At 40.2% G+C, this 22,383-nt stretch overlaps 1 protein-coding gene across 1 annotated transcript in view; it reads left to right on the top strand.

Annotated features, from left to right (window-relative positions):
- The window catches only part of NSF (N-ethylmaleimide sensitive factor, vesicle fusing ATPase), a 143,301-nt gene extending 126,847 nt beyond the window's left edge, over nt 1–16,454 (top strand). The window contains exons 18-21 of the mRNA XM_055323262.1: nt 10,770–10,904; nt 12,326–12,439; nt 15,759–15,814; nt 16,263–16,454. Coding sequence (XP_055179237.1) covers nt 10,770–10,904; nt 12,326–12,439; nt 15,759–15,814; nt 16,263–16,308 — 351 coding nt within the window. The 3' untranslated portion in view covers nt 16,309–16,454. The remainder of the gene's footprint in view (nt 1–10,769; nt 10,905–12,325; nt 12,440–15,758; nt 15,815–16,262) is intronic.
- The last annotated feature ends 5,929 nt before the right edge of the window (nt 16,455–22,383 follow it).

Genomic DNA, 22,383 nt, shown 5'->3' with positions numbered 1-22,383 from the left:
TATTTTATTTTAATAAATTTTATTTTTATTGGTGTCAATTACAACATACAGAAAAACACCCAGAACTCATCTGTCCAAGTGTCCCCCTCAGTGCCCGTATTCCAAAACCCCATTCACACCCCACCCCGCCCTCCTCCCCTTCCACCACCCCACCGCCTTGTATTTAAAAAACCTTCTTGGGGTACCGGCTGTTCAGTAGTGGAGCATGTGACTCTGATCTTAGTGTTGTAAGTTTTGAGCCCATGTTGGTATAAAGTTTATATAAAAATAAAATCTATAGGGGCACAGGATGGATTTCAGTTGGTTGAATGTCCGACTTAGTTCACCTCAGGGACATGATCTCAGAATCATGAATCAGCCCATGTCAGACTCTGTGCTGGGACATGGACCGGTTTTAAGATGCTCTCTTCTTCTCCCCTCTGCCCCCTCCTCTACCTAAAAAAATAAATAAAAAATACAAATCAAATCTTTAAAAACACAATAACAGAACATTTTCTTGACTGAAAGTTCTGTTTTCTTCTGATTTAAAAAGAAAATAGAAGGAACACCTGTGTGACTCAGTTGAGCGTCAATTCTCATCTTGGATCAGTCTTTGATCTCATGTATGTAAGTTCAACCCACTTTGGCCATGTCTGGACATGAGATCAGTCTTTCAGTCTATCTATCTATCCATCCATCCATCTATATGTAAGCCTTGCAAAGCTTTAGTGTCCTGGAACTCTGTGCCCACTGTGCGTAAAGATAAAGTGGCACATGCAGTGATTAAAGTCACTTTGAATATCACATTGTTTGGTCCTGTATGTTAGAGGATTTTTTGCTTATTTCTTGTTTTGTGTTCACACCAAAAGCCAATCAAATTGTTTCAGCAAATTGGCGTCCGGTTAAGTAAGGGCTTGTTGATCCAAGTTCTGAAAGGTTGGGACCTACAGGAGGACATGGAATTGTGTCAGGTTAAGTGAAGGCAGCATGTAGAAAGAAGGGAGGTTTTGAAATATCTTGGACACAAGAGATCATTGCAAACTGCTGGCAAACTCTGGAAAGCATTTTAATAAAGAAGAAGGCTATGGGTAAAGGTCACAGAGGTAGAAATTAAATGAGAAGAAAGAAGAAAATTGACCTGATTGGAGCACGGAGGTCATTGTGGGGCATATCAAACTAAAAGTCGAGAGAGAGAGGGAAACTTATTGTGGGTACAGACCTGAGGATTTTGGATCTGCTAATGAATCCATGGTTCTCTTAGCTCAGTTTCAGATGAGAGAGTGTATCTATAAAATTATTCCTTTTGGCACTAAGAATACTGTGGCATGGTCAGTACAGTTTTATTTTCTTAATTTAAACTTTTCTCCTGAGAGCTCAGAGATCATAATTTCTACGTGATGTGTCTCCCTGACTCATTAATAAGAGATCAGCCATTGCTGATATGAGTTAAAAATTGCAGAGATGAGAACAATGGACCACAAAGCATAATGGAAATATCTAAGAGGCCTGAACTCTAGCTTCAGCTCCCTGCCTGGATATAAAAGCTATGGACAGGTCACTTCACCTCTCATCCCAGGTTTGTCATTTACAAAATAACCAGGGAGGACTAGGTAATCTTTAGATGAGGTAACCTTCAAGAGCTACTCAAGTGTAAAATCTGATGATTCAGTGTCTTTTTCACAAATGGATACTAAAATATTCTGTAATACCATAAAGTGGTCTGTTCTTGCCTATAGTAATTATTTTAAATTATTTGAGGTGAAGTTTCTCGTTTCATATCTAATCTGCATCATGAATTCCCCTCCTTATTGTCCTTTGCCCTGCTAACAGCACCATGAGGATGGTTACAAAGACAGTAGACTAAGAATTTGCTTCAGGGTAAAATCTAATGGAGAGTTTAAGTGTAGTTGTCTGCCTAGTTGTAGCATGATTTATTTGAAACATCCTTCCTTTGGTATTCAACTTAAACATTTAACCACAAAAAAAAGTTGCAGACATTTGAGCATGAGAAATCAGAAATGCATGCAGAATATCCAAAGGACCCAACCTCTCCTTTTTTTGTCCTGACTCCTGGTTGTGTTTAATGGTAATCAGTCTTCTCCCTGTTTTGGGGAAATCAAGAGTTGTAGGAGATGGTTAATAATACTTGTTTCACTAGCTTGAATTAATGGCTTCATTAATGAATCTCATCTTTTCCCTGTTAGAGAAGTCTGTATTATCCAGTCAATAGCTTAACTATTCATTGATCTGTTGATTAACTAAAAGAAAGATGATAGCCTTATGGTATCTACTTAGGTTGTAAATGAAGCATACATGTCATTCATTCTAGCTTATTTTCTTGAAAACTTGTTAAAGCATTCCCCATTTGGGGCTCCAAGGTATAGACTCTAGTAGATAGTTGTTTTCCTATTCAACATTTGGTATAACATGCATTTTTCCAGGGCCAGAAGAGAGAATATAACAAGGAAGGAGTGATCTGCACCCTCAAAGCCTACAGTGAGATCACCATTCATTCACTCAACACAAATTTATTAATTCCCAGTATGTACAAGGCACAACACTAGCTCCAGATATATCAGTAGACCCAAACAGACAAAAATCCTGTCCTCCTGAAGGAAGACCAGCAATAAACATAATAAATAAGCATTTATGTTGAAAGGTGATCCATACCATAAGGAAGAGAGCAGAATAAAGGGAACTGAAGAAGGAGGAGTCTGTGGTTTTAAATGGCACAGCACAGGGGGTTGTGGGGGCCCTGTGAAGAGGTGACATTCAAGCAATGCCTTGATGTCAGGGAGAAATCATGTGGATGTGTAAGGGAAGAGCAATCGAGGTGGAGGGAGCATAGGAGTATCTTCTGTGTGCCAGACATGTTGTGTTAACCACAAGGACAGATATGAATAAAACATGGCTCCTACCCCTTTGGGGGTTGACAGACTAAGAACAAGATTCAGACTTGTGCAGTGATTCAAATAAGTGCAGTGATAAAGTTATACAAGAACTATGGTAGAGGGGATCCCTGGGTGGCTCAGCGGTTTGGCGCCTGCCTTTGGCCCAGGGCGCGATCCTGGAGTGCCAGGATCAAGTCCCATATCTGGCTCCTGCATGGAGCCTGCGTCTCCCTCTGCCTGTGTGTCTCTGCCTCTGCCTCAATCTCTCTCTCCTCTCTCTCTCTCTCTCGAATGAATGAATAAATGAATAAATAAATAAATAAATCTTAAAAAAACTATGGTAGGTAGAATGTTTTTTAAAAAGTCTGTGTTAAATAATACAAACTAAGTAAAAATATGTGGAATTCTTCCCATTTCATGAATGAAGCTAGGGTAAGTGGTGGACTAACGCATGGCTTACTGGGAACACTTCTTCACAGCCCTGCCTTGAACTGACCTCTCCCTCAGAAGCCTCTTGCTGCGGCCACTCGCTCTCACCCTCTGCCACAACTCCTGGAGGGGATGTTTGATCTTTAGTTCAGGCTTCGTCTTGGCCTCGTTGGAACCCTAGTCAAGCTCTCATTTTCCCCTCAGAGTGAATCTTGGGAGAATTCGCTCTCTGTGCATCATTTACTGTCAGTGCCCTCTGTTAGGAGGAGAAGGATTTGCAGGCATCCCACACTCGCCAACCCAACCTAACCCTGATTTAACCATACTGTTATGGAGTCCTGACATCCTACACAGAGGATGCTTTTTCAGGTTCCCCTCACGACCATTCATTCAGCCTCATACCTCCTCTCATTCTTGCCTCTTCCAAAAGATGCCACTTTCCCAATCTTCTCCCCCATTCCCCTTGCCGCCTCCCCCCCAGCACTCTATATATGTAGGATTTTTATCCCAATTTTATGATTGAGGAGGAGACGGGTACTCAGAAGTTTAATCTACCCCAAATCACATAGCTCTGAATGACAGAGCCGGTCCTTTTGCTACTGCACCAAGCCACCTGTCCATCAGGGGACTTGCCTCTCCTCCCTTGCTGTCTGCCAGCCCTGGGCTTGGCTTAAAAAGGATGTTGTGTGTGTATTGAGATATTGAGGTGAAGGATGTACATCCTTCCTGGACATGCTGACGTGTTCAGCCCGCACATCATTAGTGCCACAGCTTTCCACAGACCCCTAGACCATCCTGCCTGGAACCGCCAGGATCCTCTTTCTCGTCCTCACTCTTCTGCCTCCTCAAGAACCTTCTTTAGTTTCCTGTTGCTTTTTATATCAAATCTCCTTCCTTAGTTAAGCATTCTGAGTCTTCCTTTCAGTGGCTGCCCACTCCCCTCTCTCTAAAAAGACTACGTTTTCAGCCCTGAGTGCTCTGGCTCAGCTGCCTCCACCACCCACATAGGATTTAGTAGCATTAGAGACCCATCCCTTCTCCTCCAGGGCCTCATCTTTGTCAGTGTCTCTGCAGTACTACAGAAATCATCCTGATGACCCTGCTCCAATGAAACAGTCCCCTTATGCTCTGTCCCCTCAGTCATTATTAGTTTGTGTTGGCTCATGTGTTACTTGGTACTGGTCCCTGCATTTGTATTTGCTCTTCCCAGCCAAATTATAATCACTTTGAAAGCACAAACCAAATCTCCTAATTCCATAAATACCTGAAAAGAATAAATGCTTGTTAATGGTCTGATGGACTAGGCTTTTACTTACTGGGTTTATAAACTCTTAACATTCTGAAAATTTTCACTCTCAGAAAAACTTCAGATTCTAACAGAAAATAAAGTTTAAGGCCCCGGCACACAGCAGGTTTGAGTTGCACTTTTAAACTCACTTCTTAATCCATTTCAGGGTTCCCAATTGTTCACAGTTAATTCTTCTTACTGAGGGTGTATTACACTTGCTCAGCATTGAATGATATGGAAAGAATGGCCTTTCTTTACTGCATAACTGACTTTACTTTTGTTCACAGGTTAAAATCAGCCCTTCCATTTCACTGCAGTATTATATCGGTGGCATTTTTATTTAAGAAAAAAAGCTTTCTTCCACATCAACTTTTGTTACAAATCAGTTTATTGGGGCCAATCAATGGGCAGGACCTATGAAAGAGTGTGGATTATCTGGTTAGTCCTTTGTGTGGCAAAAGGCTTAGATACTGCTTAGTACTTTGTTCATTCTTCATCATGTAAAGAAGTGTTTTTTTGAAGGATCAACACCTGACTGAGCCCTGCCTTTTTCATGGTAATGTTTTCACCTGAGTTGCTTCTTATGGTACCAAGAATTAGTTAACTAATACTTATTTAACCTTGGAACAATGTTTATCATAATCCGATTGGCAGATAGTCATTTTATTTAGGCCTGTTTCTTTATTGTATCAGGAACTAGCAAATCTCAATAAAGAGTATACTGGGAACAGTTTGTTGTTTTTTTTTTTTCCTTCAAATAAATTGTCATTCTACTTTTTTTCTTTCCATCAAGGGGTATGTTTCCGTGCTGTAGACTTAAGACTAGTAGCCACACATTAACGAGTTGGATTTCCCCTCTTGGGTTAAGCTCTACTTTTATTTTTAAAGCTGGCTTTCCTATTACATGCTGCTGGCAGCTTTTCATCCAAAATGTTCTCCAATATGATTTATTACATTAATACACTCAGTTGTTTTTTTCATGATAAAACTTCCTCATGAACATTACCACTAATTAATAGACAAAATGACCCAGCACAATTTAATTATTTGGTAATGATTTTTGGTGTTTTCTTAAAGATGATGCTTTACAAGTCGAGGCCTGAACTTGCCTGGGTCATGACCTCTCTGCAGTGTTTCCAGTCTTGTTAAACAAGAAGTAAAGCAAAACATAAATTAGTGTTTCCATTATAAGTTGCTCTACACTTCCCAGTCTTTCAACACTCAGAAGAGCATAGTCACTGTTGACGTAAGACAGAGTTTCACTAGGAAAATGGCAATTCCAGCTTTCTGGAGTAACAAGCTTCTTCCTCAGTGCCATTCTTCTAGGGCCAGTGCATCACCCTCCTTGAGAAAAGACAAGATGGGGGAGTGTGAATTATGGGGTATACAGAACATTCAAAAATTAAGGAAAAGGAGAGTGAACAGTTGCCTTTCATTGTATCAGCCAATGTGGCCATTAGCATCTGTTAGCTTTCAGGGATATGCTCTTAAGTTTACAGATGGAATTTGATGTTGAATAATAAGGCACCAGTCTTCTGTGATAGTAGAAATGTATATGTTTGTAATGTGTGTGTTTGTAATTACCCCAGTTCCCCAGTTTTTGTTTTTATTACATTGCCTTCATACCTACATATTTCTGCTCCTTCTGGCTTGGAATATCTTTCCCCTTCATCTTCTAATCAACCTACTCATTCCTTAAAACTCAGTTCCAGAGAAAGAGCAGATGTTTCTCTGCCACATGTACCGTCCCTCTACCATAACATCCTGTGCATACATAACACCTCCCACCTGTCCATAATGTATCATCATTATCTCTTTTGTAGATCTCTCTCTCTCTCTCTCTCTAGAGAGAGAGAGAGAGAGAGAGAGTCTATTCCACATTCATCTAGGAGCTTGATAAAGGTCTGTTGATAATGTGTTTGATTTTTAGCTCGTTGATTTCTTGAATGATAATAATGATTATCCTTCGATCTGTGTACTTCACAGGTATACTTCTGTCCCATAGTCTTTGCATAATCATATGTGTGCCAATCACTAATTGTGCCAGAAGGTCTTGACTTTGCTTCTTTGATATGCCTTTGTTTATATTGGTGCTTTTTCCATTATTGGCACCGTAGATTGACAAAAACTGTGACTAAGAATGAGAATGATGATTGGTATGCCTTATTGGTAGTAGTGGTATGATGTTTACAAACCCCAAACTAAAATTGTTTTGGCATCTGATCTTCAATTCCTTAGTATCTTTTCCTGTATTTATTTTAATTTTCACATAATTTATTTTCTCATTTATTTTAACATCCCGAGTTTCTAAGATCCATGGATAGGTTTAATGATTGTATTAAAGGCTTATCTGTGGAGTGTGTACTATAAATATAGTGACATAGTTTAAAATGCATTCTTCTTCCGTTTTCCAAATAAACATTTTTTAATGTGTTTTTCTTCATGAAGAAAAGCAGTATCCAGTTTTAGATTTTGGATCTGGCTTCCATCCCTGGATCCATCATATATTAGTTACTTGACCTTCAACAAATTACGTGGGATTCAATAGCTTTATCAGTAAAGTAGAGATGATACGAGTACATAATTCTTAGGATTATATGAACATGAAATGAGACTTGATCTCAAGAGATGTCATTTGCAAATAGAAGTAAATGGGAGTCTCCATATTGAATGATGGGATCCCCAGACCCCTTCCCCCATCTACTCCCAGTATGCTGGAAACTAGGCTTCATAGCCCTCAGGAAGGAGATTGGAAGATCTGACCTTTGGAGGACCCCCAATAATCAGCCAAGTCTTATCTGATTATCTTGTAGTGAAGCCTTCAGACTCTGAGCTTCCAGTCATTAGTTTAACTCTTAAATCTGAATAGTCATCCAGCAATCACCAGATACTTGAGGGAAACCTCCAGTGAACAAATGGGAAAAAAGGAGCTCCAGGAAGATAGGACAAAGCAGAGAACAGAAGAAAACATTATAAAACCTGTAATATTCACACAGATCTAAAATAAGGTATCGTATCCATTAAATACAATAGGATGTAGTTTTAAAAGAAAAAGTATTCAAGAAACAAGACAGAGCTCTTAGAAATGAAAATATATTATAGAAAAAACTTAATATAAAGGTTGGGAGATAATGTTGATACTAACCCAAAAAAGTATTTGGTAATGTGTTTGAAAGAGATGAAAACCAGGAGCAAAAAAAAAAAGAAAAGAAAAATAGAAGATCAGTCTTAGTAGACCAGTATGCAACTCATGGAGGTTCTTGGGGGGGAACCAAAAAAAAAAAAAAAAAAAAAGAAAAAAAAAAGAAAAGCACAGAAAATGAATGAAAAAGAAATATCAAAGAAATAATCCAAGATACTTCGTAAAACTGAGTCATTAGAGTTTTCAGTTGATTTATTTATTTTTAAAGATTTTATTTATTTATCTGACAGAGCACAAGCAGGCAGAGCAGCAGGCAGAAAGAGAGGGAGAAGCAGGCTGTCCACAGAGTAGGGAGCCTGATCCCAGGACTGTGGGATCATGACCTGAGCTAATAGCAGACGTTTAACCAACTGAGCCACCCAGGTACCCCTAGATTTTTCAGTTTAGAAAGGACCCATCTAGGATTCCCTGGGTGGCTCAGCGGTTTAGTGCCTGCCTTCGGCCCAGGGCGTGATCCCGAAGTCCCGGGATCGAGTCCCACACTGGGCTCCCTGCATGGAGCCTGCTTCTCCCTCTGCCTGTGTCTCTGCCTCTCTCTCTGTGTCTGTCTCTCTGTCTGTCTCTCTCCTCTCTCTCTCTCTCTCTCTGTCTCTTATGAATAAATAAATAAAATCTTAAAAAAAAAAAAAGAAAAGAAAGGACCCATCTAGCACCAGCAGAATGAGTAAAGAAAGACTTAGCTCAAAGTATGTGATCTTAAAATTACAGAACTAAGGGTAAGGAAAAGGTCCTTTAAAAATTAAAAATAAAAAGTAGAAGCAAAGAGTCAAAATCAGGATAGCATTAGTCTTCTAGCCAGCAACACTGAAAATTAAAAGACAATAGAGTAATGCCTTCAAAATTCTGGAGGGAAAATTATTTTTAGTCTTATTCTCTGTACCTCACTGAACTATTAAATATAGAGTGGACAATATTAGTGGTGGAATAAAAGCATTTCCAGACATTCAAAGTCTTTACGTTTTTACCTTCTGTGCACCCTCTCTCAAGAAGTTATGGTACACCATGGAAAAGAGGGAATAAATGAAGTAAACGGAAGACCAGGATGTAGGAGATCTAACATGAGAGAAGAAAGTTCTAGAACTATAGCTGTGCACCAGCAGTCTGTTCAGATTGAGCTTTGAGAATACAGGACTCCAGGAGGGGGATGTCTTAAACTTTAAAATTCCCCGACATGGGCAGCCCTGGTGGTGCAGCGGTTTAGCGCTGCCTGCAGCCCAGAGCGTGATCCTGGAGACCCTGGATTGAGTCCCGTGTCAGGCTCTCTGCATGGAGCTTGCTTCTCCCTCTGCCTCTCATTCTCTCTCTGTGTCTCTATGAATAAATAAATAAAATCTTTAAAAATAAATAAATAAAATTCCCCGACATGTTTGCATGTATTGAAAAGATATTCATGGTTGTGTGTGTTTTTAATAAATACCTGGGTGAAAATGGCAGTTATTAACTCTGGTAAATTTAAAATATTTCCTAAGAAAGGAAATATAGTGGTATACTACATGGCTTAGCTGTCAATCATATTTATATAATCATGATAAATACTGAATATAGCTTTTATTCAAAGACTATGAAATAACCACATTGGAAAGACAAAAAAGGGCAAGTATTAAATCCCCATCTTCCATAATAAGTGGTCAATAAATAATATTTAGAACTGAAAACAAAAATCTAAAAATAGAGACGCCTGGGTGGCTCAGTGGTTGAGAGTCTGCTTTTGGCTCAGGGTGTGATCCTGGGGTCCTGGAATTGAGTCCCACATTGGGCTCCCTGCATGGAGCCTGCTTCTCCGTTGGCCTGTGTCTCTGCCTCTCTCTCTCTCTGTGTCACTCTCATGAATAAATAGATAAAATCTTTCAAAAAAATCTAAAAATAGTGGTGTAACCTTGATTTAAAGAAAAGGAGGCAAATACAAGGAGAAAAGCTAAGAATCTAAAATGATTGCCTTTGGAGAGAGGGAATCAGGAATGGTGGCATAGGCCTGCTTTAGTTTTTAAACGTTTTTTTCTATATTTTTGAGTTAAATATACACTAAATTTATATATTTTTGAGTTAAATATATACTAAATGTTTTTAAATATGAAATTTAAAAATATTAAGTGACACAGTTATGTAAAGCACTTGGCACCATGCCTTTCACAGCTAAATGTTGCAGAAATGTAAACAATTATTGTTATCCTATTCCTTAAAAAAAAAAAAAAAGATTTACTTATTTTAGAGAGAGAACGGGTACAAGCGGGAGGAGCAGAGGGAGAGAGAATCTCTAGCAGACTCCATGCTGAGTGTGGAATCTGATGTGGGGCTCAGTGTGGGGTTCAGTGCCAGGACCCTGAGATCACGACCTTAGCTGAAACCAAGAGTCAGTGCTTAACTGACTCTGTCACCCAGGCACCTCACCCTGCTCCTTCTGAAAAGCATTATAAATCTTTAGTAAGTGAGTGATACAGACTTTCTGTTCATTCATTTCCTTTCCTCCAATTCCCACCATTTGTATACCATGTTGGCCATGAAAAATGAATTACAACATATACTTCAGTATCTTTTTATTTGGTTTATATGTCTCCTTGACTTACTCATCCATTATTTTATTGATGTGAATGACAAGAAGGAATTTTTGCCTTTTTTAATCATGTTCTTTTTTTTTTTTTAAGATTTTATTTATTTATTTATGAGAGACACACAGAGAGAGGCAGAGACACAGGCAGAGGGAGAAGCAGGCTCCCTGTGGGAGCCCGATGCGAGACTAGATTCCAGGACCTGAGATGGTGCCCTGAGCCAAAGGCAGACGCTCAACTGCTGAGCCACCCAGGCATCCCTCTTAATCATGCTCTTGATACTTTTCTTTTGATTTTCATGAGGAAAACTATGAATTTATTTTCTTTTGCCTAACCATTTGCATTTCTGCAATTAAATGATTTTGTTCAGGCTTACTCCAAGTTTCCTAACCAGTCTTATCCTGCATTTTAACACATTTTCTCCCTATGATCAGGGCCGAAAGCTTCTTATCATTGGGACAACTAGCCGCAAAGATGTCCTTCAGGAGATGGAGATGCTGAACGCCTTCAGCACCACCATCCATGTGCCCAACATTGCCACAGGAGAGCAGCTGTTGGAGGCTCTGGAGGTAAAAATGAGTCAGTGGATTGCAAACTGTCTATGAGAAAGGAATTGGGGCTGCAGATAATGCTGAGGGGATGTCGTGGACATTGCATCTGGTGCCTGACTTTCTGTCTAACCTAGAATAGGGCAACTGGGATATACCTTCAGTTGTTTCAGGAATTCGATGAAGAGATGACGTCAGTGAAAGTAAATGAACCTCCCCTTCCTTGGTGTAGGCAGCACCCAGCCTGCCAGCAATGAATTATTCTGTGTCCACCATGAGTGATACATAAAGATTACATGGGCCAGAAACCTGGAATGGGTGAAGGGGAGCAGTGGGTGGCAGAGGAAGAGTAATCAATATGTAGAAAATTCGGTCATTCGAAATACCTTTCTGCTCATTTACTTGCATTTAATAAATTGGAACAGTGGTTAAAACCTTAGAGACTTTAGAAAAGCTACAGAAGTAAAAGGAACTGCTTTATCAACAAGTTCATAATATAGAAATGTTTTCTTAAATTTTTTGAAGATGACAAAGTTTACATTTTTAAAAACTATAACCTTCACTATACTTTTGATTAAAATCAGTGTACACAATCACTTGTTGAGATTTGAGGGAAAAAATGTTAGGTAGTGATCTGTTCAGCAGTGGTAAAAGCTTCTTTAAATTCTCAAGATCTATGCAGTTCGGGCTTACGCCCAACAAAATAGAAATTATCCATATGATAAATGTCTCCAGGTTACCTATGTGAGCAGCTCTTATCCATATGATAAATGTCTCCAGGTTACCTACATGAGCAGCTCTTGTGCCAGGGTTGGGTAACAGTTAAATTTAGTCTCTGTTTTGACACATGTTAAAATTTTTAACTGATATTTATTATGGATTGAAGCTTTTTTTCCCTCCACCCCTAGCAATCATATCTCTAAATTATAATAAAGGTCTCTTAGAAAACAGGATTTAGGATACCAATTTTCATTTTCATAATTGTACCTAATGGGTTTAGGAAAGTCAGGTTGGATTTTAAAATAAGAGAAAATCCTGTCAACCTGAACCAGTCAGGTAGTTCTTACTACTGTTCTTTTTTTTTTTTTTTCTTTTTTCGTTTTTTTAGATTTATTTATTTATTTATTTATTATTTATTTATTAATATTTATTATATTTATTTATAAATAAATAAAATCTATTTATTTGAGAGAAAGAGAGAACACAAGCAGAGAGGAGGATCAGAGGTAGAGGGAGAAGCAGACTCCCTGCTGAGCAGGGAGCCCCACACAGGGCTCAACCCAGGACCCCAAGGTCATGATCTGAGCTGAAGGCAGATGCTTAACCAACTGAGCCACGCAGGCACCCCTTTAATATTGTTCATTTAAGGATAAATGTGAGCATTAACTAATGTTGATGCACTTACTATAAAAATGCTTTTGTTATTTTTATTGTTTTTGTAGCTTTTGGGCAACTTCAAAGATAAGGAACGTACCACAATTTCACAGCAAGTCAAAGGAAAGAAGGTCTGGATAGGAATTAAGAAGTTACTAATGCTAATTGAGATGTCGCTACAGGTAAGATGCTGCCTTCTCCAATGATTCAGACACCAGAGCTTCATGATGTACCAAGAAGTTTTATATTTGCTTTGCTAAGGTTTTGTTTTGTTTTAAAGATTTTATTTTAAGTAATCTCTACACACAACGTGGGGCTCGAAACCACAGCCCCTAGATCAAGAGTTGCATGCTCCACGGACTGGGCCAGCCAGGCGCCCCTCCTTTGCTAAAGTTGTAATTTGTTTGTTACAGTTCTCTTATTTCTTAACTCAAGTTGCTATTAGTAGCCTGCTTCTGAGACCAAACAATAACTTATTGGTACTTATCCTTTTCACTTCCTGAAATTCAGAAATAGAAGAAAAGATTGTAAAGTTACTTTCAATTTTAATTTAAGGAGTCATTAGATCTTAGAACCAGAAAAGGCTTTCAAAGAAACAATTGCTCTGCTGTCGTCCCCTCACCCATTTTAGAGATGAGGGTACTGAGTGTCCCACAGATTGTCAGTGGGCTATCCAAGATCACAACATAGCCAATTATTGATGGAAGGAAGATGGCGTTGTTCATCAGTGGTCCAGAAGCTACTGTGCATTACACCAAGAGGGGCCTGGGAGACCGCTTTAAGGGACAAGTTAATTGAATTGTACAGGGTAGTCTTATGCTCTCTATATTTTCCCCTGGCTGGCTCCTAGAAATTTCATGCAAACTACTATAGGGAGAAAGCATCCAGGATCACATAGAAGACTGAGCCCTAGGCTAGTACCTAGGCAAAGATAGATGAAAGTTCTTTGGGACTTTCTCATGTCTCCTGGCAACTTACCTTTCCTCTTTTGAGAACTCCACCCTTCCACATGTCCATCTTATGTCTTTCTACCCTTATCTGACTGGTTAGTTAATAAACATATTCCTACCAAGTTCTATGAGTTCGGGGACCTTGACTGTCACTGTTTGAATCCACAGTCCCAGGAAAAGAGCTGGACAACAGTAGGGTGCTCAGTGAACTGTAGTCAGATGGGCCCATCCCGGGTCATTGGTGGGCAGACTGGCCTGCCGTGGCATTATGTGTCTCTGTTCAGTCCTCCATCTGGGCCCTGTGAGCAGGGGGTGGCAGAGGTGAAGTTTGACTTCCATGGTTACATCTGAAATAGGCTCTTGAACCAGTAACAAATTGAGAACACAAAGTGAATGCTTTTTAATCTTTGCTGGTACATTCATTTTAAAACAAAATTGTGGCTTTCAGAAACCTAAAGTTGAATGTATTGAACTTTTAGTCAGACTGAAATTTATATATTTTCCATGATGAATGGTAAATTGAAGTCACAGACTAATTACTTTGCTTAGGATTATCCTTGGTAAAGGTGCATATACAGATGCATTAACTCTTTCCTTGGGAAAAGATAAATCTGTCAAGATCGTCAGCTCTACTCTTCATTTTTTTGGTTTCAGCATAATTTTTTTTTAATAGTTGCACAGAAGAAACTCTGGGCTTTTCACCCCAGTCCCTACCACTCCCTCCTTTGAAGCATGCAGGTCAGTGATGAACCTCATGCCATTCGTGCATGTGGGGTAGAAAGTAAGAGTAGGGTACGCACTCGGGCCTAATCTTCAGCGACTGACACTTCATAGGCCTCTGAGTTTGAACCCCTTCTTGTCAAATGGATTTCGTGCAGCTGAGTGAATTTTCTTTAGATCTGCCTGAGAGAGACTGCGCCTAAGTGGAGAGGCATGTAGTTTAGCAGAATATAAGTCATGTTGCCTCTCTGTTCACTCTACACGATTCTGTTAAAACTTGCACAGTGCCGGGGATCTGCTCTGACTGGATGTCACCTGAGGGAATAAAGTCATTTATCTAGATTACTTTTTTCCTCCCTTTCTCTTGACTTTTAATTCCATAGCTACAGGCAAGTCAGTAAGTCGTTGCTCACACATATTAAATATATTTAATGGGCAAAGACTTGCAAGTACTGACTACAACTGAGTTCCAGCTAGTTCCATTTTTTTTAAGGAACTTGACAATTGATTCATATGTAATTCTATTCCCAAAGAGGGAAAATGTTTCTTTTGTTAGCTATTCACACTTTTTCTTGGTCCTTTGTAGTCTGACCTCTTAACTTTGATACATTTGAAACTTCTGTTCAATGTTTTTCTGGGATAGAAGAGAAGAAATCTTAAAAAAAAAAACAAAACAAAAAAAAACACCGTGGTTGAGGGGGAATCCAATTGCACATTTACCCACAGCTGCACCGACATTTGAAAGCTATTCCTGGAGGGCAAGGAGTTCCCTCTTGGGAAACAGACTCCTGCCCTGGAACATTTTTTAAAAGTTAGGTATGTTTCTGACAATAAAAATTCATCTTAAAGAATTAAAGATGTTTTTAATGATCATTTTTTAGATAACTTTAAATCTTTGGTATACCAATAAGAACAAAATATAATTTAACAAATTAGTATACATATGAATATAAAAGGAAAATAAAGAGAAAATTAGTAATATCCTAAACTTGGCCCCTGAACCAAAATTCCCCATCTTCTCCTAGACTTGTGATGCCTTTTTTTTTAATGATTCTATTTTTAAGTAACCTCTACACCCAACATGGGGCTCAAACCCATAACCCCAAGATCAAGAGTCACATGCTCCATGGACTGAGCCAGCCAGGCTCCACTAACATGATGCTTTTCTGTCATGGGAAACCCAGCTTATCTAGGGGCCATGTTAGGGGATTCAGCCCCACTCTTTTTTTTTTTTTTTTTACTTTTAACACCGTTTTTGTTGTTGTTGTGTTTTTTTTTTTTCATTAATTGCAAAGAAACTATGCATGGGAGACTAAGGCTAAGAAAAGCTAACGTGTCAGTCATGAAGAGTTAATAAGCTACTAAAGTCATGAAGAGTTAATAAGCTACTAAAAGTCATTTAATTAACCTCAATTGGTTTAAGTTGGTCTCACTTTTATACACCAGATGAGTCCTATGACTTGGATGTCCCTTGAACCCACATGAACAGCCACTGTCTGGTCTCACATGTATCCTTTCAGACATACTGCCTCCTCACACAGCACTAGCTAAGGAGGGCACTCAGCTGAGGTGCCTGGGAATGCCAGCTGGGTCCTTTGGAACCTCATGCACAGTGATTCTCTGTGCTGGGAAATCCTGTTCACTCCTCTTGAATGATGTAATCTGCTTCACTGTGTATCAGAATACTGGTCAGGGAGCAGGTGACATATTTCTATGACTCAGCAAAGTACTGGTGGAGGAAGTATGAAACCGAGCATTTCCTTGGCATGAAGTAGATAGTTATTAGAAGGTGCCATTAACCCGTCTTCTTTATTTCTTCTGATGTATTTAGATGGATCCTGAATACCGTGTAAGAAAATTCTTGGCCCTCTTAAGAGAAGAAGGAGCGTAAGTACACACAACACTTAAGACTGTCAACCAGACTTACTACTCTGTTAAATCCCAGCACCTATTCTAAGCCTTGCTATGCAGTACATATACATTTGAATTCTCAACCTTTCTTGGACAACTTTGTTTCCATTTATTAGCATTCTTCACTGTGTTGTAGGTCTGAGAGACCAAGCAAGGAAACTGGTTGTACTGTTGGTTTGCTCTCCTTGTCCTGCTTCGCAAAACTTCCTTGTCACAATGCAGGAAAAAACTCGATGGTACATATTTATTGGAACCTGCTTTTAAATGCATGGGGCTATGATCATTTTCTTTTTGTGAAATGCTTATCTAATAGCAAATGCATAGTAAATGTAGAAAAACCATTAAGAAGCTTTTAGTGATTTTGTGATAAATGGTTTTTTGTTGACCCTCATTTGTTTTCTTGTTTTGGATATTTCTTTTTCAGTAGCCCCCTGGACTTTGAAAATGGACTCTTTGCACACACACAGTGACCAAGGGAAGTGACCAAGGTGAAGATGGCCTGGGATCTTCACTCAGCTTACTCAAGATCCTGGACAAAGTGAAATGTTCCTTACCTTCAACATGTGCTCACTCTGCATGATTAGTGCAATAAAACTCCCTTCCTTGTGCTTACTCAGATATTCTGCTGTTTTGTGGAAGGTACAAATTTGCTCTAGAATGCTATGCTTACCTCTCTGTGCAATCTAATTCCTTCTTTCTCAGTCTTTAAGTGTGGGAGATATGCTACACTAGTGAACACTACACATTTTAAGCTCCCTACCACCATCACCACCCAAAAACTACAAATAAATTGTAATGATATTGCAAGACAGTATTCGGCCTGTTAGAACACTTTCTAGATATAAATGGAACAGTGACTAGAGGTATGGATTCGTCTTACAACTCGCCTGTGTGAACACTAAATGTGCTTGGGTATTTTGTTATAGGTTCTCCCAAAAAACTGGTTGTTATCTTTGCCTGAAGAAACAGGACTCTGAATTTCCAAGACACTGTTCTCATTTTCAGAGAGGTTTCCAAGTTGCAATCAGGAGGTCTTTCTTAATAGGAAGTCTGATCATTACTGTGTTGGCTGTTGCTTATGATTTGGGAAAGACCTATATGGAGAAAGCATACACCCCTAAACAGAAAGAAGTCATTAAGTAAAGTCATTTATAAACCTCTCAGCACTTAGTGTCTAATTCTAAATGGGAAACAACTTTATAATAAAGGCTTATTATTAGTTTCACCATTTTCCTTCTTCCTCAGCTTAATGACTTAGAATTTATTCTTCCTTTATTTCAAACCCTCTGTGCTATCTAGCACCAAAATAAAACACTATTCTCCAGAAGAAACAGCTTTCTGACCCTCACCCTGAGTCTTTTAACATCCATTCCAGTACATTTAACGCACTTCCTTTCCCCTCTACACGTTTCTTCCAAAGGGAAGGAGAACCAGTGGTGTTTGTTTTCTATCTGAGTCAGGAAGAACGAATCAGGTCATCATATCTGTGATGAGACTTACGGAGCACACCACTCTCTCCTGACTCCAGCTTCAGGTGCAGGGACGGGCAGTCAGCAACCACCTGATGGTGCTTCACGTCATTCGTGAGGCTTGTGGCCACAGTGGCACTTGGGTGTAGCTCTGTCATTTGTCCTATATGGTAGACGGCAGATTATCTCCAGATCCTGCCATCTGTATATTTTTGGTTGACTTCCATGTCATCTCTACTTCGTTTTGGGCTTTCATCCCTAGCTTATTTTGTGGCTTTTTAAAAAGTTGATTTTTTTTTTGTATTGTGTAATTCTGTGATCCCTGATGGCCAGTACCCCCGGTTCCCTGACCTACTGTGCAACTTGCCTCTTTTCTCCTCCCAGAAAGCAACACACACTGTATTAACTTATGGCTCTCATTAAATGAGGTTCATGTCTTTGTGTTTTGTCCAAAACTATATTGGAAAATATAAATATATTGTTTCATGCAAATGAAGGAATGCAATAAAGAGTATCTACACTTGAAAATATTCTGTGGACCAGTGTTTTTTACAAAACAACACACATAACTGATAGGAATGTGTGAAGAAGAGAGGGCTCAGAAAAGCCTCTCTTTGTTTTAACTAGCCTGAGGAGATGGAGGATTTTTATTTAAGAATCTGGTTTTCATTATATAGTAAGTATAATCCTTTGAAAAGAAAAAAACATCAATAATGTATTTTCAAGAGTTAATGCACAATAAGAACCTTCATAACTTATTTTCCTTATTTCCACCTTATTAAACTGAAGTCTACCAAAGCCATAAATGGGTTAGTAATAATCCAGAAAGGAAAATTGTTTCTCAGTTAGAATTATTCCTTTGAAATGTACAAACCAAAGGATTCAGACACTCTCAGTGGCATTTCTTCACATGTTTTATTTTGGAATCCTTTTTGCATTTTTCTGAGTTGTCAGATCTTAGCCTAAAAGCTCGATCCTTAGAGTTGGATCAGGTAGGACGAAAGGCAGCTCAGAGAATCAAGACTCAGTGTGAAAAGGTCAGCTCCCCAGGAATTGTCCACATCTCCTAGGGGGACCCTAAAGCCTTGGGAAGCTGGAGTCTTGAAGCTATTCCAGTGCTCTTCAAAGCCGTGCTGTACAGAGAGCGAGAGAGCGTATGACATCACAGGCCTAGTGACAAAGCAAAGGAGACTCCAGCCAGCTGCTGCCTTAGATTTCTTCATATATAGATGCACTATGAACAGTCTAGTTTTTGTCAGAAGCCGTAATTAAAACCTCAAAAAAGGAAATTATCTCATCCTTTCTGTATTTGTACATCCTCACTGAAATACCTTTAAAAATATATAACAGAGGGGTGCCTGGGTGGCTCAGTCAGTTGAGTGTCTGCCTTTGGCTCGGGGTCATGATCACAGGGTCCTGGGATTGAGGTCCACGTCAGGCTCCCTGCTTAGCAGGAAGCCTGGTTCTCCCTCTCCTTCTCCCCCTGCTCCTGCTCTCTCTTTCTCTAACAAATAGAATCTTTGTGTATATATATATATATATATATATATATATATATATATATATATATATATGACAAAAACTATAATGGTGGCTAAAATCTGAGACGGTTGCTTTAAGGCTGTCTTTTCATGTGCTAAAAACTACAGTGAACAGCCTCTTTTTTAAGTTTTAGCAAGTTATGGAGTAGATTCGTGTGTAATAATCAAATCCTGGTAAATAGACTTGAAGCACTGAGTCAGCGATAAACAACCAAGCCAGCCAAGCACAGAAGGTAAAAGCAAGATTTCCTGTTCCTCACCTGGCCGCTTGATTCATAAGCCTCTTCAAAGAAGACACTGGGACGGCGTGGATAAAAGTTCAAAAAAGCATGTACATTTCAGAAGTTATTGCAAAATGATCTAAAGTTTCTTCTCCACTGGCAAGCAGTGCTGAGACTGAGCCCTGGAGCCGAGCCCACAGAGGGCGTGTGCTTTGCAGACACCAGGGCATTATGATGCTCTACAGAGCGCCTGTGATGGGCAAGAATCCTAAACCATGAAGACAGGATGTGCAAGGAGGACTCATATTTGAAATTTCCCTAGCATACAGTCTCCACACAACTGACTTTGTCACACTCTCTTGGGAGTATAAGATTAATGGTAGGGTAATTCTCTGCTTCCTCAAGAGTTCTCTGTCAAGCTAAGTGTAGCTACCATCATTTTGCGGCATTAACTCCAAGTGTGTGTTGATCAGCCACAGCTAATGTGCCCATCCATACACCCAAGGCCGGCATGGAGGGACCACTAGATCACTGGATCCGTCACTAGATCCACCTAGAATCATTTCCCCGTCATCTCTTCCCCTACTTTTCTCTGCCTTTCCTTTGCCTTTATTTATTTGTACCTCCTTCCCCAGCCTTGAACTCATGCACTCTCTTCCCTGCTTTTTTTCATAAAATACTGCTTTGAAAGAGAGTTTCCCATTATATTGTCTCTTTTCTTTCTTTTGGATCTTTTTTTTTTTTTTTTTTAGCTTCCTCTTGTTTTTAGATGTTTATTAGTATTTTATACTTTGGGTGAAACTGAATGTTCAAGCACTGCAATAAACTGTGTTCTCTTTAATCATAGAATATAATTAATCATAGGACTACAAATGGCCTTGCTAAGTATGAATAGGGACCATTTAAATGTTTGGCAATCTTATAGGTTGAAAAAAAAGTACTCAGGATGCTAGGGTAGATGAGTATTAGTTTTATGTCAAAGTGAAGTACAAGATGAGCAGGGCTATAGATATGGAGATTTCTGTCTACGTTCCTCATATAATTCCTTGCACAGCCGGTACCACCATTTTTGTGTTTTAACCTTTTCAGGAACGAAATAGAAACACATGAGAGGCACAGTAAAGTTCATGAACTTCTAGTAGCCATTCCTAATCTAAGGTTGGAGGTCTGAATGGAGCCCAAGACAGCCCCATCGCCAGCGCACAAGGCAGACAGCTTTATTTATATATTTTTTCTATGCAGTGAGAGAAGATTTGCTTCTAATAAAGGGAAATCAGGAGAAATAAAAAGCATTTTAGCTGTGCTACATAAACTGAAGGTGACATTATATGGGTAGATCTGAAGACCAAAGGATTGTGTATCATCATAAAGCCGAGTTATTGCTCCTCATTGTCGAGAGGGCATTGCTTGTGAGCTTCGGGTGAGTCCTTTTGAAGCAGCGGTCCAAGGAGAGGATGCCCTTCCCAGAGCGTGCCACTGCTGAGTCTTTTCTGCCCAACCTCCAATTTCAAAGGACACCTGTCCCAGGCCACCCAGACACCAGGGCATACCATTTCTTCTTCCTGACCAACCTATCCCTTCTACAGCTTAGCTAGCAGGGGATGGGTGAGCCACTTCCAGTCGGCTTTCATTTTCAATAGAGCAAATCCTATTTTCCCAATAAATGGAGTTGAAAACATGGGTGAGGAAAGGATTAACCAACCCCGTGGTCTGTTGGCCTTGAGCCACATCTTTGAGTGTCTGTGACATTCATGTGTGCAGTGGAAGTGCTAGAGTCTAGGAAAAGGAGCTACTGCCCCAACCACTCACTCCCAGCACTGGGAATTGTTAGATTCTGACTTAGAACAAAGTAAGCCTGTAAGAAAGCCCTACAGGAGATGAGGCCCACTGTCCGTGACGTCAGAGATGATCCTGCTCGGAGAACAGGGAACGGATTTACTTTGGGCCACTAACGTAAGGGTGTAAGTTGAGGCCTCCACATCCAGATTTGGATATTCTTGACCTCCTGAGCATTAACCTGGAAATTCCACACATTGTACAATGTATCCATTTTAAGTTTGTTTACCTTCTCTTTAATGACTTAACAGAAAAAAAACTGCATGATGAAATATATTTTCTCCAAATATATATATATTTATATAATATATAATCTTAGTTAACTCAAAGGTATATACATTGTATAATAAATAATATTTATAAAAAGAGACTTTTTGAATATAAAATCAAAAAGATCAACAACTTCTACAACTTTTTACAAAACTTTGGATACAGCAGGTCGGTAGGAAATTTCTGTTGGATACTATTACCTGACTACGGCGAGAATAATTACAATGTGCTCAGTGTACTATTATTAAATAATTACTTGTCAGCTACTTGAATACGCCCCAGAAACATGACTTTATCACTTTTAATATAGAATACATAGATATGAAAAGACGGTTCTGAAAATTTGTATCCGTTCTGCTGAAATAATTCTCACGTAAAGCAAGCATTATCCGGTTGACATGATTTAAAACTCTTTAGTCTAAGGTGAGATGGGGAGGGGCATTTCCGACTCTCCGGAGAGGGGACGGGATGTGTATCTTTAGCAGGGCTCGCTGCCAGCAGGTTCAAGAGGGCAGGCACGGCTTCTAGATGGTCCTGCCAGGCCTGCCGGAGCAAGCAGCAAGGTCACTTGACCTGGTACCGTAGGTCAGTGTTAGGCAGACCAGAGAGAGGAGGGGCAAAAGGAAGGAACAACTTTGTTCTAGTCTCTACCGCGGCTGCCTCTCTTCTTCCCGGCTCTCCCTAAGACAGAGCTGTTGCGTGGATCCGTCCTGTCACACCCGCTGGCCTCCATGCAGGACGCCCGCGGGGACCAGCGTGCAGCCAGGGCAGCTCAGCCGCAGGAGGCTCTACCTGAGGGAGCAAGTGACAGCTTGCGCCCCTGCCCCGGCATCTCCTCAACGCCTCCTCCTGATCCTTGGGGACTGCGTGCACGGGCGCTCCGTCTGCACACGGTGGGGCCGGAAGGTGTGTGTTCAACACTCTGCATGTCCCTCACCCGCACAGTGCAGAGGAGGAGGAGGAGGCCGGAAGACGTGTCTCTATGGGAGCGGAAAGAAGGAATCACGTTTGGCCTCCCGCTCTACACGTCACCAAATCGGAGCTGCAGGGGGAGGCCGCCACCGCCTCGGCGGCCCCAGGTCGGGCTTCTCCCGGGGGGGACTAGCCTGGCAGCCGCTGCCCCTGGAGCTGTTTCCTGGACGGCCTGCGCCGAGCGGCCCGGACGGACCGACCTTGGCCCCCGAGACCCCGCGGCTTTCCCCAGGAAG

The sequence above is a fragment of the Nyctereutes procyonoides genome, unplaced genomic scaffold (assembly GCF_905146905.1).
Source record: "Nyctereutes procyonoides isolate TBG_1078 unplaced genomic scaffold, NYPRO_anot_genome, whole genome shotgun sequence".
Lineage (NCBI taxonomy): Eukaryota > Metazoa > Chordata > Mammalia > Carnivora > Canidae > Nyctereutes > Nyctereutes procyonoides.
Note: the sequence above shows the minus strand (reverse complement) of the source record. Positions and strands in the feature narration are given on the sequence as shown.